This window comes from Malus sylvestris, chromosome 16 (genome assembly GCF_916048215.2).
Source record: "Malus sylvestris chromosome 16, drMalSylv7.2, whole genome shotgun sequence".
Lineage (NCBI taxonomy): Eukaryota > Viridiplantae > Streptophyta > Magnoliopsida > Rosales > Rosaceae > Malus > Malus sylvestris.
The window spans coordinates 12,348,555-12,362,199 of NC_062275.1; the positions used below are offsets into that span (position 1 = coordinate 12,348,555).

General features: G+C 38.8%; 1 protein-coding gene across 4 annotated transcripts; it reads right to left on the reverse strand.

The window, feature by feature from the left end:
* Positions 1-1,154: 1,154 nt before the first annotated feature.
* On the reverse strand, positions 1,155-9,318 carry LOC126608236 (phospholipase D zeta 1-like). 4 transcript variants are annotated; one of them, XM_050276088.1, is made up of 20 exons: positions 8,829-9,318; positions 8,298-8,399; positions 8,032-8,141; positions 7,807-7,948; positions 7,463-7,633; positions 6,933-7,106; positions 6,227-6,469; positions 6,030-6,146; positions 5,713-5,852; positions 5,442-5,591; positions 5,111-5,267; positions 4,506-5,033; positions 4,004-4,114; positions 3,377-3,523; positions 3,099-3,296; positions 2,859-2,960; positions 2,077-2,208; positions 1,863-1,928; positions 1,712-1,773; positions 1,155-1,622 (listed from the first exon to the last, which is right to left on the reverse strand). In XM_050276088.1, the coding sequence occupies exons 1-20, from the start codon at positions 9,051-9,053 to the stop codon at positions 1,373-1,375; spliced, it is 3,327 nt and encodes a 1,108-aa protein (XP_050132045.1). In that variant the 5' UTR covers positions 9,054-9,318; the 3' UTR covers positions 1,155-1,372. The 4 variants fall into 4 exon arrangements, with proteins under 4 accessions (XP_050132045.1, XP_050132047.1, XP_050132046.1 ...); XM_050276090.1 differs by lacking the exon at positions 8,829-9,318 and having other exon boundaries at positions 8,032-8,116; positions 8,298-8,401; XM_050276089.1 differs by lacking the exon at positions 8,829-9,318 and having other exon boundaries at positions 8,032-8,200; positions 8,298-8,401.
* Positions 9,319-13,645: the final 4,327 nt, after the last annotated feature.

Here is a 13,645-nt window from a genome sequence, read left to right on the forward strand (position 1 = left end):
GGTTGGAGATGGCCTTAGGTGTTGGTTAGGTGACGGATTGAGGTTTAGCACCTAGGTGATTACGCTAGGGATTTAGACGAACTAAGCGGATTTAAGTAAATTTTGATATATCATAAATAAGTGTATTTATACTTAAAAATGTGCATAATTGTATTGAGATATATAAATTGCAAATAAAATGATATATAAATTATAAAGTATTGAAAAATATTGAGAACATGAGGACCAATTATATAATGAATATTCAATTGAGTATTCAACAAGTCACTTACATCTTATTGGAAAAATAAAATGCAAAATAAAATTTAACAATTTTTTGTATAAGTGAAAGTCACGACCTAGATGGGTGTAGGCGGGCTAGGCAGATGCTTAGGAGGGCTAAGCAAAAGCCTAAGCAGGTCTATGAGCTCTTTCTTAATTTTCAAACGTCTAAGAATTAATCAGGACAAACCACTGTCGCCTAGTGCTTAGGCAGGGCATAAGCGGCACCGGCGTGGGTTTTTAGAACAGTAATTATATTAAATTTAACTTTTGTTTTGTAATTATTTTAGAATTTAACTATTTTTTGTAAATATAATAAAATTTAACTACTTTTGTTCTTTTGTCAGTATAATTAAAATTTTAATTTGCCAACAAAAAATAATTAAATATTTACTTTTGCAAATTATGTGACGTCAATAAAAATGATAAAGTTGCTATGTAATAAGCAAGTCCTCCACAACTATTCTGACATTTCATTGGAACAATACAATGCCATAAGTTGGATTTGGATCCCATCCGGATCCAAATTGTGGGGATCATAGAGATCCTCACGTCTTAGCCATTCATCCGGCATCATGAGGTCAGAAATTATTTTACCTTTTTATTTAAAATTAAACACAAATAGTACCAGACGAAAACTAACCGCACGATGTACAATAAATAGCTTGGATGCGAGGATCCTCTTCCCCATAGGTTATCCACAAGAGAACCATGTGCAGGCATGCCAACTTTTTATTCTCCTGCACATGTGCAGGCATGCTAAATTATGATGGAAAATATAGTAAAATACGGAAAGGTTGCAGCAGGTGAAATGTCTACAAATGTGAATTACACGTTGGAAGTTTAAAAAACATGCAATTTATATTTCCAATCAAAATTCGAAACACGAAGAATGGAGGAAAGAATGAAGTGATTTTATTAGACTATTGTTCCCAACTACATTCTTTAAACAGTGACATGGAGGGCTTGAGCCCTCCTCTTTCTCTATAACTTTGATCAACAAATTCGCCGGACAAATGTTTTCCTTTCGAAACACAATATGTGCACAATAATATATCCAATGCTGGAAGGCGGCCGGAGATAGTAAGCTCGAATTACTTCAAAATCGTGTTCAATGAAAAACTTGAGGAGACGCGTAATACTCGCTCTCGTTGAAAACAGGTCTCAGATCTTCTTTCAACATGAAATCCAAAGGGAAAGAAACAAGATGGCCCTTCACAGACTCTAACCTCTCCATGGGATTCGCTCTCTTCACATCTCCATTTTGAAATGATTCTATCTGGTCAGGAGCAATTCCCAAGTCGATAGTTGTGTGTCCAATTCTCTCCTTCCAGAAGGCTATGCTTTGCCTGAATGCAGCTCTGCGCGACCATGGCGGGATTGGGCAAACAACTTGTTAGCAAAATGAGAAAAACGCAAGGGATTAGAGCAAGGTTAGAGATGCATATACCTGGACTGTATAAAATCGTTTGGTATGCAATAAAACACATCTTGGTAGATTGCGGTATTTGTCTGTCAAAAGGAATAAAAAAAAAAAGAGTATATTTGTTAGATACAAAGCAGCGTATTCATCATGATATTTTTCTCCTTGTTTTTCTCACCTTTGCAGTTGCCATCCAGATGTCCTTGTAAGTTGAATCAACAATTGGGTCGATTATTTGACTCATCTGACAACAAAATGAAAAATGTACAAAGACAATCAGGATAAGTGACACCGGGTTTTTTGAGATTCACAGTATCATAGTCAGTACAACTGTGAATTAAAAATCGACAAAAAAGCAAAAAAAAGGAACCAACAAAACTAGATTTACTAACCTCTGTAGCACGAATACCAAGGTGTTCAGACCACAGTGACAAGCGAAGACTCAATGAAAACTTTCCAGCCTTCCATGGCTTTCCTCCCATAACTGAATTAATCATCTCTTTATCTTCAATAAGTAGACCAATCTAAGATACAGAATAACGACAATTAATGGAAGCAACCATGCATGTAGAAGAGAAGCACAAGGAAAGTCATGTTTACGCAGGAGACAATATATACTGAAACTGTACTACATTTACAATTCTGTGCTTATACGCTCAGTCAACATTCTGTTGCATTTTATTCAGTCCAAATGCTTTACCAAGTCATTTTGTGCACTTCGGCCATGCATAACTTCTGTAGTATATAAAGCAAACACACTTTCCAACTTCAAGATTTTAAGGGTAAACTGCCGTTTGACCACCTGAACTATTACCCCATTTGAAATTGACCCCTCAACAATATTTTTGGTAAATTAACCCCCTGAACTATTTGAAATCAGCCAATTAACCACTCACCGTCAGATTCGATGAAATCTCATCCAATTTGCCGTCAAATATTGCACGACTTTACCCTCAAGAGTGAACGACGTACTGGTCATGTGCCAGCATTTGACAAAAAGTGGATGAAATTTCATCGAATCTGACGATGAGGGGTTAATTGGCTTATTTCAAATACCTCAAGGGGTCAAATTCAATTGGGGTAATAGTTCGGCAAACGGCAGTTTACTCAGATTCTAAGGCACCGTCAAAGGTATAGTAAGATAATACAGGAGAAACCACAGCAGGAGAAATACCTCAGAGTCTCTTGAACCAAGCAAACTCCTATCATTGATGTTAGCTGATCCAATTAAAGTTGTGCAATCATCGACAATCATGATTTTACTATGCACATAGACCTGCAGTGCCAATAATAATATAACAATGATGTATTCATGAGGTGGAAGCTATAAAATTTGACAAACATATTACTAATGTCTTACATTGGAAAGAGATACACAGGCAGACATGAAGTTACATTGATGCTAGGGAATTACCTGACTACAGGCCACAGGACCGCCTTCAAAGAGTTTACCATAAGATCTAAGGCCATAGAAGGAAATGTAATCATGCATCTTTGGACCAAGAATTTCATTAAGATTGTGCAATATTGAATTCTGTCCTCTGCAAATGGTTCGATATTGCCAATGCATAACAGCTCTCACAGATGCTGCACCAGCATCATCCATACCTCCCTGTTCCACCACTAAATCAGTAAGAGGAATACACGGGCAGATACATTCAAGATGTTATAGATTTGGACAAGATCTGGAACCTGGAAGCCGGGTATGAGCGGAATGACAATTATAACTCTAAAAGGCTTCTTATCATTGTATGCTCGCATAATACGTCGAAATAAAGCTTCTAAAACACGATTCCGTATAATTTCATCTCCTGAAAGACCTGATATAAAAAATTGATTCTGGGAAGAAGTTGGCAAAAAGTAAAAGGATGTCAGAAAAATAGTTATACCAAAGTCCCTTGCAGGATACCCAAAAAGATCAGAAAGCATAGACTGCATGGTGCAAAAAGCATCCACAAATAATTAGAACAGTCCTGGCCTGTCCCCTTGGGATTGGGAAAAAGGAAAGAGATGTTCTCATCATAGACTCAATGCTGACGAAATTGACAAGAAATTTCATATATGACTACTAGCAAATTCAACTCATGGAGCAATTTTTTTTTTTTTTTTGGAATAAAAATCTCATGCAGCAATAATGCTTGTCAAATTGTTGATAAAGTTTTGAAATACTCTTTATTTTTAGCATATGCTTCCTGAAATATATGATATATCAGTATGTCTAAATTATCACATAAGACATACTTACATAACAACATTGAAATACATTAGGTAGGGGTTTCCTATATTCGCAAAGTAAAGAAAATTGAGGAACATATTTACCTCAATGTAAATGAAGTGTTCGGACTTATCTATCAGTGAGCAATAAGCATTGTGAATGCTCTCTTCAACTTGGCTTGTTCCTGCTGACCACTGACTGACACTTCTAATAACCTGAAAGTGAGATGTTTGTTAGGAACATACAGGATGCAAGGTCCATTATCACAATCAAACAGTAAGAAACAGAAACATTTACTACACACTAAATGATTAAACACTCTGACACTTCTGAATATCACCTCCTCCGGAGGTTTATTGAGTACATATCCCCTTGGAATCTTAACTTTGTTTAAAATTCTATAGGCACTTCTTTTCCCCAGTTCAATTCCTAAGACATTGTTCTAAGCAGTAGGTTCCTCAAGAAGGTTACTTGATACTTAAGACACACCTATCACCAAATAAATAACATCAAAATAGGAAGATGGCAAATAAGAAATTAGAAGCTAAGTAGAAATGACATTTGCAAATATATTGAATTTCAAAAAGTCAAAGGAGTTCTGTTCACCTGGCATCGACATGAGCAACAAGGGCCAACTTGTCCCGATTCATCTGTGAAACCACCCTTGTTGCCCCTTTCTTGTGTTTCCCACCACTCTGGATCCTTCATGCCAGGCTGTGCCACCCCGTCAGAAGCCATTTTTCCATGTCGAGCCAGAGAATCAAGGTCATCTACAAAGCCTCTCATGGGCGTATCAGGACCTACTGGTGCAATTTTTAACTTCCGGAAAGGGAAAGCAAGATTGTTGCTAACCCTGCTTGGCTGATCAAGGAGATCATGAGGAGAGTCTGTCACATTTAGTTTTGTGTCTTCATTTGGACAATCCAGCCCATCAGCTTCTTGGGGTATAAGAAGCGGAATATCTTGACAGGATGATATCGACGACAAGGAATCTGTCCTTTTATGCTCTTTGTGATTATTAGCGTTCTTACTTTCAATCTCCATCTCTTGGCTTCTTCCCATGTAATGAGGAATGACCATGTGGTGCTGCGGCATAAGTAGTGGAATTGCTTGTTCGTTTGGAGCCTTATTTCTCTGAAAAAATACATGACTTAGGAATAGAACATAACTTATTATAAACCAAAAATATACCATCCTAGCAGAATATAAACCTTTGCATAGTTCCAGCGCTGAACAAAATGTCTAGCCACGTCTCGGCAAGGTGGTCCCCAAAGGGCACAGTGAACATCATGCCAGGGCATACGAGGATATTTTCCACGATCCAACTCATCTTTCATTGTATCCTCCCATGAATTTGGTTCAGATTCCCTGACAAGATTATATTACAAAAAACATATTTCACAACAATGGAATCATTTCAGAAAAACAAAGAAAAGATACAAAGCAAAACAAAGAAAAACAAACATATTTTCACGACGAGGTTTCTGTCATTATCTGAGGATAGTTGTCAATGCATTATCCCAGTGTAGACAAGAAGCTCACCTCGGGTTGTAATAGTCCTTTCCAGGCCATATCGAAGGAGGACAATCACCCACTTTATGCTCAGCAGTATCGTAACGACCAAAGCATAAATCCAGACCTCCAAGAAAGCAAATCTGATAATCAACAATGACAAGTTTTTCATGGTGCGACCTAAACGTAACAAATATTTAACATCAGAAGCAGAAAAAGATTACATGATAGGAGAGTTCCAAGAGACTTTCTGAATAAGTAACACAACATCTACAAATTGATTTGCAAGTACAGCACATACCATAAGTAAACACCACTTGAAAAGTGGTCAGGATAACGTAGTACTCTCACATTCTCATGAATCCCAAGTAGTTTTCTCTTGCTATAAACACTGTTGATTTTCAGAGCAAGAGCTACCTCTTTATAGAGAAGAATGTATATCTGCAGACATGTTTCAGTGTCAAAAAATTAGAAAAAACGTTTAAATCTTATTTCAATGAACTGTGTTTAAGTCATTCATAGATGATGAACATGCAAAGAATTCGAGTCTTAAGTCAATTCATAGATGACAATCATGTAAAGAATTGGAGTTAAAGATTGCTTAAAAGTAAGGTTCACCTGAACCCCTTCCTTAGCTTTTGCTTCCAGCAAAGAATCAAGTCTAGAAGAAGCATGAGCATGAAATGGACGCCGCAGGTACAGTTCTGGACACAGCCACCAGCCACAAATAAATATCTGCATGGGGCTTTCATTAATCAAACAGAAGAAAATGTAACAATCATCTGAAAAGTACCCAGAAACTGAAAGGAACATACCTCTGATTTTGCATCCTCAATTGCCGACGCAATAGCTTCAAATGCTGACTGACCATCTATAAACCATTGAACCTGACTACCATCTTCAGTCAAACCTCTCGGAGGTGCAAAAGAGCCAAAGCGGTGAGGATGACACCAGCCCTCTGGAGGCCTGAGTCCAGCATCATTGATTGAGGCAACCCAATCTTTTACTTTGGCACCACTCTTAACTCTCAAATTAATGCTCCGGTTTCCACAAGCCACCTTTTCAAATTTCACTTTATTTATCAGAAATTGTCGGGACATTCATTTATTAAACAGATAGTGCCCGCGACAACAATACAAATAAGGGAAAGGTCTTCTTGAAAACATAGAAATTTGTCAGCCACCAGCAAATTGTGCATGTTATTTATTATTGACTAAGAAATGTAATATTGGCTAACAGGGGTGAAGTTAGTAGTCAGAATTCTGCCTGGTTTAAATTTTTAAAGTATTAACAATAACTCACACAGTTGCATCCTAATAGTGAATGCACATGCAAATGAACATAACCCATAATATCTAGACTGCCCAGTGTAAAAGCAAAATGCACAACCATCTGATAGATTCAGTTATACGCAGACCTACTTAACTGGAAATTCAGGAAGAATTCGCAGAAAGTGCAGTTTTACAAATCTGGAGCATCAGATATCACCCCGGAAAAACATAAGGCCCAAGTAACACTAACCTTAAATGCATGACGTAAAGGATTCCGCTCTTTTATTTCTTTTGCCAGTGATACCTGGCCATCCCCATTTCCATCTGAGACTGGTAGTACATCAAATACTATTATATCTAAAGGTTGGGTATCAAAAGGATGCGCCAGCAAGGCCAAGAATCCTGGTTTTAATACAGCCCAAACCTGCAGAAAATCAATTAGGGGGTAATGCAAAAATAACGGGTGATAAACATACCTTAATCTAAAGAACTTAAAAGGATGAGGAGGTTATGCATAAGATATCTCTCAATTGGTATACCAATTGTCCAAAAATAATAAAATCTTCTGTCACTCGAATCCAATCTACATTTTGACTCCCACCAACAAAAAGCCTATATTTTGTTGAGTATCTAAGAACTCACAGCTCTCTTTGAGTTAATTAAACTTTACTAGACAGATTACTAATATGACTGGAGAGTTAACCACCATAACTTTGTCACCAATGTGCTCAATTTTCAAGTGAATATAAAAGAGAACTTATCAAAAGGAGGACTTCTTACCTTTTGCCAATTGTCATTACAGCAATTAAACCAACCACATGCACAACATTTCCTGGTACTATCATCCTTAAGAATTTTCGGAAGATGCTTCACCATCACATAGTCTTCTTTTAGCTTAGGGCCATATTCTGGAGAAAATGATAACATCGAGACCTCCAAGAACTTGCAGACCTACAATACAAAAATTATTGAAGCTTAGACACTTAATAAGCAAACTGAAAAAAGCTAAAAGCAGTGGATGTTCATTCAAAGAACACGGTTGATTGTAGATAATTTAAATTCAAAAACTAGTTATTTACATTGACACATGTGATTGGCATTTAGAGAACAAGCACCAAGCACACCTCTCGAGAGTTCACAATGTCCATGTTTCCAAGAAAGTGATTTAGATACCCTTGCATTGCAACCTTTGATCTCTCCGCAATGGATTGATCCCTACCCAGCGCTGGCCGGATGATTGGAAGAGCGGCGCTAGATGGAACATCTCTGAACAAAAGATGCAACTATAAGATTTATGAAAGTAATTAGGGAAAAGGTACACAACACATATAAATCTAACACGTAGTGACCTGTTTTTAGCACTTTCATCGTGCTGCAGGGGAACAGTCTCATCATCCTCATGATCATGCACCACATCTGTGTGATCTCCTATTCCTAGATTTTGAAGCCATTCTCTAACCTTTAATATAATGTTGCAAATGGGATTAATCTCCTAAACATTCCGAAATATGCAGCGAACTGCCAAGGTGCATACAAGAGTGAAAATACAAACTGGCATTACCCTTACAAACTCAAACGATAAGGAAAAAAAAAAAAAAAAAAAAAAAACAAGGACCTGTTCTTGCTTCTCCTGAATTTCCTCGAAAAATGCACGTTTCTTCAATGCGAAATGCAAGTAGAATACATGTGACGGTTTCTTCACTAATCGCCACTTAAACTAATCAAGGTAGAAAAGCAAAGAAAAACACATAATTAGGCCATGATAAATCTTAAATAGTAATCTGCAGAGCAAACTTCACAAGTTGATATTATACAGAAAATTCGAAAGGAGTGAACCCAATTAGGATATAACAGCCCAATTTTTACAAAGTCAACAGAAATGCAATGATTCTAGAAGATTCTCTCAACTTAAAGTTGACGACTTTCTTCTTTTTCTTTCTTAACATCCAGATATTGAATTTTCTCTCGTCTTATCTCAATTTTCTCGGCTGCCAAACACACAATTCAGATTGAGAGCTGAAATTGAAGCAGGCGATCTCAGGCGAACGGAAACAGAGGATTGGACAAAAGCATGAAGAGATTGATTGATAGAAAGAGAGAGAGAGAGAGAGAGAGAGAGAGAGAGAGAGAGATCGGAGTTGCGTGCCTGCTTGTATTGGAACTCGATGGTGTAAGAGAGAAGCACGGGGCTAATATCGCCGGCGTCGGGACGGGAGACGGAGACGATGGTGGCGCTCGGCAACTCATCGAAAATCCGAGCGGGCTCGAAGGACGAAAGACGGCAGAGAAAGGAGGAAGGCGACACGGCCGACTCCGATCGCATTTGGAGGTAGCGGGACCCGCCGCCCGAGATTAACTGGTCCGATTCCATTTTCCGGTTTCGATCACTCGGAGATTGATCTCAAAATTTGATCCACTTTTGTTGTAATTTGTTTGTGTAGGATATGATTTGAATAAAAATTAGAGGTAGAAGAAAATGCAATGACATTAATAAAAAAATGGAGAAACAATAAAAGATTTTGGGGAGGGAGGGAGACGGAATTGGTGGGGAGTCACCGCTCGCCACAAGCAACGACGTCTAAAGGAGGGAGGGGAATCCTCTTCAAAAGTGGAAACTTTATTTGGTTTATCAAGGTTGTAAAATACGCTAGGTATAGGTGTTAGACGGGCTGGAACCTGTCGCTTACGCGGTTAGGTGGAGTTTAGTCGAATTACACGAGTTTAAGTAAATTTATTATATTTCGTTAAATAAGTGTATGTTTATATTTAAAATATATATAATTTCATCATAAATTAGAAATTAGAATTATATATATATTATGAAGTATTGGAACGTTATGAAAACATGGAAATCAAACATATAATATGTGTTTATTTAAGTGTTTAATAAGCCTATTACAATTTATTGGAAATAATAAAATGTAAAAGGAAAGTTATGTATTTTCTATCTAAGTGAGTCGTAACTTAGACAGGTGTTTAGGTGGGTCTGGACGGGTTAGGCGGTCTAGGCGGGCGCCTCAACAAGCCTATGCGCACTTTCTTAATTTTTAAACGTTTAGACATTAATTGGACGGTGACCAGCCACCTAGCCTAGACGGGGCCTAGGCGAAGCCTAAGTGGGAATTTTTAAAACAGTGTGGTTTATACGTGGAGTTGTAGGAAGTCCGGGTTTCGAATCAGACAATTAGAAGCAGGTTTTAAATTATGGAACTTTAACGAAAAGCTCTCGGTACTATTTTTACTTTAACCAAAAACCACATTTTTACACTAAAAAATCAATCCTCTTACTATTCATTTTACCCTTTATTTTGTCCTTATCGTTAAAACTCAAAGTTTTCAAGTTATTTTCATTAGTTTTCCTATTAAATTAACTTCCAACAATACCAACCCATGTGTGTTATGTCCCATCTACTATTTCATTTTTAAATTTATAAATCTTATTATCTTATTACGATCTAATGTGATATTTATTTTCATTAAGAGGTTTTAAATTCAATTCGCATCCAACAAGAATGCACTTTTTTAAATAATTGAAATTGTTTTTCGATCATCAAAATCGCTTCTTACCATGTGTTGATGCACAAAATTAGTGAGGACTTTGATACAACAGAAAATGTTAAGTTTGTGACCTTCGTTAGATTGCTCCGGTCACTAGAGTGGATAAGTAAGTAAATGGATAGGGACAGGGAAGCAAACACAAGATGTACGTGGTTCACCCAGATTGGCTACGTCTACGGAGTAGAGGAGTTCTCATTAATTGTGAAGGGTTTACACAAGTACATAGGTTCAAGCTCTCCTTTAGTGAGTACTAGTGAATGATTTAGTACAAATGATATTCGGAAATATTGTGAGAGAATGATCTCTATTTATAGAATAGAGTTTCTAGTTTCATTCTGACATTGACACGTGTTGTGTTGTGATTGGCTTCTGATGTTGACACGTGTCGAGCTATGATTGGCTTCTGATGTCGACACGTGTCGCGCTGTGATTGGCCTCCTGGTTGTAGGGAAACTCTTCTGGGTCTTTGACGGTATAACGTTGACCGGTGCTCAGTAGTTTCGGGATTGGTTAAGTATGGTACAAACAATGTTCCCCTAAGTTCCCGAGTTAGGGAAACTCCTCGGTTGGGGACTTGCAAGATCCAAGCCATTGAGTAATCACGAAACTTCTAAGTACCGAAGTGTGGTATCATTTTCACTTGCCTTATCTGTCTAATACGTAGATGTGGCATCTTCTCTGGAAGTACTTTCCTCCATCCAGGGATGGTATCTTTAACCGATGAAGATGCACAAGGTAATGTATCAATTTCACTTGAAGCTTACTTGTAGTTTCGGGCTTGGTCAAGTGCGATACAAAACCCTATAGTATGAGTCCCCCAAGTCGCCGAGCTAGGAGATTTGCCGAAAGAGGTAACAGACAAGGTAAGCAATCAGACTTCCAAGCAAGCAACCTGGATCGGAGGTTCCACAGGCTTATTCTTGAACTGGGCTGGAAGGTTTTCTGATTTCCTCCAGAGTATAAGGCTGACTCAAGAATTTGAGGGTCAAACAAGTCCATCAAATCAATAGTGCGTTCGACTTTGATGATATGGGATACTTTTGCTGTTGACGAAGTAATAGATGAATCGGCATGTGTTTTGTTGTGCTTGTCTCCACATGCTTCCTTGTATCCTTCTCACTTGCCCTATCTGTTCCTCAGGCAGATGTGGTATCTTTTCTGGAAGCATAAGATGTTGAAGATGAGTACTCAAGAGCAATGCCAGGTAAGTAATCAGGCAAAGGGTTTCAGGCAGTCAGTTCCTGACTAGAAGCTTGATTCCAAGTGCTGACTGATTGCTCTCTTTCTCTTTGTCTTGCAGGTAAGAACAAGGGCAAAGGAAAAGACAAGGAAAAAGCATGATATGGGATACTCTTGCTTTTGACCATGATGATATGAGATACTCTTGCTCTGGTGTGGCTGGTTTGCATAGGTATTATTGGGGGGGGAGAAAGCTGAGTATTTCGAGAGGCTTCGTTGGGAGTGCCCTCTCAGATATGAGGAAGGGTTGAGCATTTTTGCAGGTCTGCCTGTCTGTGGAGGATGGAGGTCGACATATATAGGAGTTTCCCTAACAACAAGTAGTAATGCTACTCCTTTACCCTTCTTGGTCGTAGCAATATAGTGGGAGCTGCAAGCTTCACGTGTTTTAACTTTGTCAAAGCACTTTGAAAAAGTGGTATGTGGTATCTGGAAAGCTGATGTTGCGTGTGAAGATTGCAGACAAACTTTATCCAAGGAAATCTGGCTCTCGAAGTTCGGAGAGCGATGCCTTTTTTATTTTCGAATAAGCAATCATGTCGGGGATCTGGCTTTCGAGATTCGGAGAGCGGTGCCTTTTCGATTTTTGAGAAAGCAATCCTGTTGGGAGTCTGGCTCTTGAGATTCAGAGAGCAGTGCCTCTTCGATTTTTGAGAAAGTAATCCTGTTGGGAGTCTGGCTCTCGAGATTCGGAGGGCGGTGCCTCTTCGACGGTGCCTCTTCGATTTTTGAGCAAGCAATCTTGTTGGGAGTGTTTTCTCGAATGTAAGTAAAGGTTGGGCATTTTTGCCAGTCTGCTTTGCCACAGAGCACGGAGGTTGACACACATTGGGACTTTCTAGTTATCAAGTAGTGGTATTGTTCCTTTACCCTTGTGGGTAATAGTAAAGTAGTTGGACCTTCAAAATTTATGTGTCTAACCTTTGTCAGAGATCTTTAGCAAAGTTATCTGTGGTACCCGAGGAGCTTATGTTGCGTGTGGAAAGTGGTGCTTCTTCAATTTTTGAACCAACGGCCCTGTTGCCCTTTCTTTTATAAGGGCACCAATTGTGTGCAAGAAATACATTCAAAGAGTTATTGCTGTAGGAATTTTCCTCTTACTTCAGAGATTTATTGCACCTCATTTCTCCTTCATCATTTCTGAGAATGTCTGGCTCATCCGACCGTCGTTTTGACTTGAACTTTGGTGAAGAGGTAGCCATGCCTTCTCAAGACAACATATGGCGCCCATCCTTCTTATCCCCTACTGGTCCTCTTACCGTTGGGGACTCTATGATGAAGAATGATATGACCACTGCGGTGGTGGCCAGGAACCTTCTCACTCCCAAAGATAACAGACTATTTTCCAAACGGTCTGATGAGTTGGCTGCTAAGGATTCTCTGGTTCTCAGTGTTCAGTGTGCAGGTTCTGTGTCTAATATGGCCCAACGCCTATTTGCTTGAACCCTCCAAGTTGAATCATTGGCGACTGAAGTGATAAGTCTCAAACAGGAGATCAGAGGGCTCAAGCATGAGAATAAACAGGTGCACATGCTCGCACATGACTATGCTACAAACATGAAGATGAAGCTTGACCAGCTGCAAGAATCTGATGGTCAGATTTTACTTGATCATCAGAGGTTTGTGGGTTTGTTCCAAAGGTATTTATTGCCTTCGTCTTCTGGGACTGTACCGCGTAATGAAGTTCCAAATGATCAACCTTCGGTGCCTTCTCCTTCTAGGGTTCTACCTAGTACTAAGGCTCTAAATAATCACCCTCTGGTGCCTCCTCTTTCTGGGGCTCTGCCGACTGCTGAGACTTCTCCTTAGCAACCTTTGTGAAGGCTCCCTCTTGTTTGTTTATTTTGATTCATGTATATGTACATATTTGTAACTTATCAGAGATATCAGTAAACAAGTTTTGTTTCATTTCAACGTATTGTGTTAAATACACCAAGGCCTTCTTCACTAAGTTCTTTGAATTTTTCCTTTTGTTGAAACTTGTATGTTGAAGTTTTGTGAGTGAAGCATGTAGGTTGAGGTAGTGCTCCCTTAATTTCCCAAGTGAGGAAAACTTCTCGTTTGGAGACTTGAAAAATCGAAGTCACTGAGTGGTCGTTACACTTTCGAGTATCAAGGTGCAGTAGCATATGGTAGGAGTCCCCCAAGTCTCCGGTCGAGGGAGTT

Coding starts and splice junctions, on each gene's coding strand:
- LOC126608236 (XM_050276088.1), bottom strand. CDS start 9,053: ATGGAATCGGACCAGTTAATCTCGGGCGGCGGGTCCCGCTACCTCCAA. Junction 5,034..5,110: donor AGCGCTGGAACTATGCAAAG/GTTTATATTCTG, acceptor GTATTTTTTCAG/AGAAATAAGGCTCCAAACGA. Junction 3,297..3,376: donor CGCTCATACCCGGCTTCCAG/GTTCCAGATCTT, acceptor GTGGTGGAACAG/GGAGGTATGGATGATGCTGG.